Source organism: Coregonus lavaretus, assembly GCF_964263955.1.
Source record: "Coregonus lavaretus genome assembly, chromosome: 26".
NCBI lineage: Eukaryota > Metazoa > Chordata > Actinopteri > Salmoniformes > Salmonidae > Coregonus > Coregonus lavaretus.
The window spans coordinates 38,253,574-38,258,980 of NC_140013.1; the positions used below are offsets into that span (position 1 = coordinate 38,253,574).

The 5,407-nt window shown below is 50.2% G+C and overlaps 1 protein-coding gene across 1 annotated transcript in view; it reads right to left on the bottom strand.

Moving 5' to 3' along the window:
- LOC311102026 (ventricular zone-expressed PH domain-containing protein-like) overlaps nucleotides 1–5,407 on the bottom strand; it is a gene marked incomplete at its 5' end in the record, with an annotated part of 116,908 nt that overhangs the window by 56,412 nt on the left and 55,089 nt on the right. Inside the window, one exon of the mRNA XM_084143244.1 lies at nucleotides 98–318. Within this exon, the coding sequence (XP_083999370.1) occupies nucleotides 98–318 (221 nt within the window). The remainder of the gene's footprint in view (nucleotides 1–97; nucleotides 319–5,407) is intronic.

Below are 5,407 nucleotides of genomic sequence, written 5' to 3' on the forward strand. Positions count from 1 at the left end.
TTGTGTACAGTTTTTTTGAGGAGCCTATCTACACATTTTCTTAAAATAGTCTGGCAAAGGAAGTGTGTGTGTGCGTGTGTGTGTGTGCGTACCTTACCTGCAGTTGATAGTAGTGTCTGTCTCCAGTCTTCTCCCCAGTAGTCTGGCTATAGAGGTGAAGCTGTTACTCATCCTGTAGATGTCTTTGGCACAGCCTCCCAGGATGGAGGTGTATCTGTCAGTCAGGGCTCTGATCTCCAGCAGCAGAGTGTGGTGGAAACTGTGCTCCATAGTCCCCAGCAGAGACACCAGGTACACCAGGGAGCTACGGGCCTGACACTGGCGGAGAGAGGGGAGGGGGAGAGGGGGAGAGAGAGAGAGGGAGAGAGAGATAGGGAGAGAGGAGAGAGAGAGAGAGAGAGAGAGAGAGAGAGAGAGAGAGAGAGAGAGAGGGGAAGAGACGAGGAGAGAGAGAGGGAGAGAGAAGGAGAGAGAGGGGGAGAGAGAGAGGGAGAGAGAGAGAGAGATAGGGAGAGAGAGAGAGGGAGAGAGAGAGGGAGAGATGAGAGAGAGAGAGGAAGAGACGGGGAGAGAGAGAGGGAGAGAGAGAGGGGAGGGGGAGAGAGGGAGAGAGAGAGAGGGAGAGAGAGAAGGAGAGAGGAGAGAGAGAGAGGAAGAGACGGGGAGAGAGAGAGAGGGAGAGAGAAGGAGAGAGAGGGGGAGAGAGAGGGAGTGAGAGGGAGAGGAGAAGGGTTATGATGGGTGTACAGTATATAAGGGCAGTATACAGTTGAAGTCGGAAGTTTACATACACCTTAGCCAAATACATTTAAATTCTGTTTTTCACAATTACCTGACAATTAATCCTAGTAAATATTCCCTGTCTTAGGTCAGTTAGGATCACCACTTTATTTTAAGAATGTGAAATGTCAGAATAATAGTAGAGAGAATGATTTATTTCAGCTTTTATTTCTTTCATCACATTCCTAGTGGGTCAGAAGTTTACATACACACAATTAGTTTTGGTAGCATTGCCTTTAAATTGTTTAACTTGGGTCAAACGTTTCGGGTAGCCTTCCACAAGCTTCCCACAATAAGTTGGGTGAATTTTGGCCCATTCCTCCTGACAGAGCTGGTGTAACTGAGTCAGGTTTGTAGGCCTCCTTGCTCAAACACGCTTTTTCAGTTCTGCCCACACATTTTCGATAGGATTGAGGTCAGGGCTTTGTGATGGTCACTGCAATACCTTGACTTTGTTGTCCTTAAGCCATTTTGCCACAACTTTGGAAGTATGCTTGGGGTCATTGTCCATTTGGAAGACCCACTTGCGACCAAGCTTTAATTTCCTGACTGATGTCTTGAGATGTTGCTTCAATATTTCCACATAATTTTACTTCCTCATGATGCCATCTATTTTGTGAAGTGCACCAGTCCCTCCTGCAGCAAAGCACCCCCACAGCATGATGCTGCCACCCCCGTGCTTCACGGTTGGGATGGTGTTCTTCGGCTTGCAAGCGACCCCCTTTTTCCTCCAAACATAACGATGGCCAAACAGTTATATTTTTGTTTCATCAGACCAGAGGACATTTCTCCAAAAAGTATGATCTTTGTCCCCATGTGCAGTTGCAAACCGTAGTCTGTCTTTTTTATGGCGGTTTTGGAGCAGCGGCTTCTTCCTTGCTGAGCAGACTTTCAGGTTATGTCGATATAGGACTCGTTTTACTGTGGATATAGATACTTCTGTACCTGTTTCCTCCAGCATCTTCACAAGGTCCTTTGCTGTTGTTCTGGGATTGATTTGCACTTTTCGCATCAAAGTACGTTCATCTCTAGGAGACAGAACGCGTCTCCTTCCTGAGCGGTATGACGGCTGCGTTGTCCCATGGTGTTTATACTTGCATACTATTGTTTGTACAGATGAACGTGGTACCTTCAGGCGTTTGGAAATTGCTCCCAAGGATGAACCAGACTTGTGGAGGTCTACAATTTTTTGTCTGAGGTCTAGGCTGATTTATTTAGATTTTCCCATGATATCAAGCAAAGAGGCACTGAGTTTGAAGGTAGGCCTTGAAATACATCCACAGGTACACCTCCAATTGACTCAAATTATGTCAATTAGCCTATCAGAAGCTTCTAAAGCCATGACATTATTTTCTGGAATTTTCCAAGCTGTTTAAAGGTACAGTCAACTTAGTGTATGTAAACTTCTGACCCACTGGAATTGTGATACAGCGAATTATAAGTGAAATAATCTGTCTGTAAACAATTGTTGGAAAAATTACTTGTGTCATGCACATTGTAGATGTCCTAACCGACTTGCCAAAACTATAGTTTGTTAACAAGACATTTGTGGAGTGGTTGAAAAACGAGTTTTAATGACGTAAGTGTATGTAAACTTCCGACTTCAACTGTATAAGAAATTGTAATTTCCACCCTCCTGTCACGATCGTCTTCCAAAGGAGTAGACCAATACGCAGCGTGTTGAGCGAACATGATTGACTTTATTAATAAAGTGCCAAAACCAAAACAATAGACGATTCGTAAAGTCCACAGTAACAATGACTGACAAGGAACAAAAACCCACAAACACAAAGTGAAACACAGACAGTTAAATATGGCTCCCAATCAGAGACAACCAGCACACAGCTGACACTCGTAGCCTCTGATTGGGAGTCATTCATTCAAACATAGAAATGAACCCAACAGAAATACCAACATAGAAATACACCCAATGAATGAACACACCCTGGCTCAACATACAAAGTCCCGGAGCCAGAGCGTGACAGTACCCCCCCCTAAAGGCGCGGACTGCGACCGCGCCTCAAAAACCCCAAACAGGGGAGGGCTGGGTGGGCATTACTCCTCGGAGGCGGCTCCGGCTCCGGGCTTGACCACCACCCTTCTTCAATCCCCCCGTAGCGCCCCCGGTCCGATCTGACCCAGCTGGTAGGATCTGGACTGACGACGCGCACCCCTGGCTTGGCGCGTGAGGCAGGAACGGACCGGACCTGGCTGACGATACGCACCCTAGGCTTGATGCGTGGAGCCGGAACGGGCCTCACCAGGCTGACGACTCGCATCCCTGGCTTGGTGCGAGTAGCAGGAATGGGCTGGATCAGGCTGACGGCTCGCACCCTTGGCTTGGTGCGAGTAGCAGGGACGAGCTGAACCAGGCTGACGACTCGCACCCTTGGCTTGGTGCGAGTAGTAGGAACGGGCTGGACCAGGCCGACGACTCGTACCCCTGGCTTGGTGCGAGAAGCAGGAACGGGCTGGACCAGGCTGACGACTCGCACCCTTGGCTTGGTGCGAGTAGCAGGAACGGGCTGGACCAGGCCGACGACGCACACCGTAGGCTTTGTGCGTAGAGCAGGGACAGGCCGGACTGGGCTGGCGACGCACCCCGTAGGCTTGGTGCGTGGAGCAGGAACAGGCCGGGCAGGGCTGGCGACGCACACCGTAGGTTTGGTGCGTGGAGCAGGGACAGGCCGGGCCGGGCTGACGACGCACGCCGTAGGCTTGGTGCGTGGAGCAGGGACAGGCCGGGCTGGGCTGGCGACGCACACCGTAGGTTTGGTGCGTGGAGCAGGAACAGGCCGGGTCGGGCTGACGACGCACCCCGTAGGCTTGGTGCGTGGAGCAGGGACAGGCCGGGCTGGGCTGGCGACGCACACCGTAGGTTTGGTGCGTGGAGCAGGAACAGGCCGGGTCGGGCTGACGACGCACCCCGTAGGCTTGGTGCGTGGAGCAGGGACAGGCCGGGCTGGGCTGGCGACGCACACCGTAGGCTTTGTGCGTGGAGCAGGAACAGGCCGGGCTGGGCTGGCGACGCACACCGTAGGCTTTGTGCGTGGAGCAGGAACAGGCCGGGCTGGGCTGGCGACGCACACCGTAGGCTTTGTGCGAGAGGCAGGAACAGGCCGGACCGGGCTGGAGACGCGCACCGTCCATTTGGTGCGAGGGGCCGTAACAGGCCGGACCGTACTGGGGACACACACCACTGGCTCTACTCCGGGAACTGGAACGGGCCGGACCGGACTGGTAACACACCCCAGTACCTCTCGCCGTGCCTCTATACCTCCTTTCCCTACTTTGACCAGTGGCCCCCGTAACCTGGTGGCCTTTTGGATACGCCCCTTCTCTGCCTCCGTCAGCCCCGTCGTCCATGCCCTGTGCCCCCCCCCTAAAAAATTATTGGGGGTGCCTCTCGTCCCTCCGACGCTGCTCCCACGTCCAGGCTGCCTGTTCCTGGACACGCTGCTTGGTCGTAGAATGGTGGGTTTTTCTGTCACGATCGTCTTCCAAAGGAGTAGACCAATACGCAGCGTGTTGAGCGAACATGATTGACTTTATTAATAAAGTGCCAAAACCAAAACAATAGACGATTCGTAAAGTCCACAGTAACAATGACTGACAAGGAACAAAAACCCACAAACACAAAGTGAAACACAGACAGTTAAATATGGCTCCCAATCAGAGACAACCAGCACACAGCTGACACTCGTAGCCTCTGATTGGGAGTCATTCATTCAAACATAGAAATGAACCCAACAGAAATACCAACATAGAAATACACCCAATGAATGAACACACCCTGGCTCAACATACAAAGTCCCGGAGCCAGAGCGTGACACCTCCCCTGCTCCAGTTGTAGCCCGTCACTAGGCTACCTCAGATGCCAACCTACGCCAGTAAGCTAAATGATGAAGCCTTCAACAGAAGAATTGCATCGTCTTGTCACAGCCAAGTACCCATCACTAACATTAATATTTTAGCCAAGGAAAGAGCAATGCTTTAGCTACAGTGAGGGAAAAAAGTTTTTGATCCCCTGCTGATTTTGTATGTTTGTCCACTGACAAAGAAATGATCAGTCTCTAATTTTAATGGTAGGTTTATTTGAACAGTGAGAGACAGAATAACAACAAAAAATTCAGAAAAACGCATGTCAAAAATGTTATAAATTGATTTGCATTTTAATGAGGGAAATAAGTATTTGACCCCATCTCAATCAGAAAGATTTCTGGCTCCCAGGTGTCTTTTATACAGGTAACAAGCTGAGATTAGGAGCACACTCTTAAAGGGAGTGCTCCTAATCTCAGCTTGTTACCTGTATAAAAGACACCTGTCCACAGAAGCAATCAATCAATCAGATTCCAAACTCTCCAACATGGCCAAGACCAAAGAGCTCTCCAAGGATGTCAGGGACAAAATTGTAGACCTACACATGGCTGGAATGGGCTACAAGACCATCGCCAAGCAGCTTGGTGAGAAGGTGACAACAGTTGGTGCGATTATTCGCAAATGGAAGAAACACAAAAGAACTGTCAATCTCCCTCGGCCTGGGGCTCCATGCAAGATCTCATCTCGTGGAGTTGCAATGATCATGATAACGGTGAGGAATCAGACCAGAACTACACGGGAGGATCTT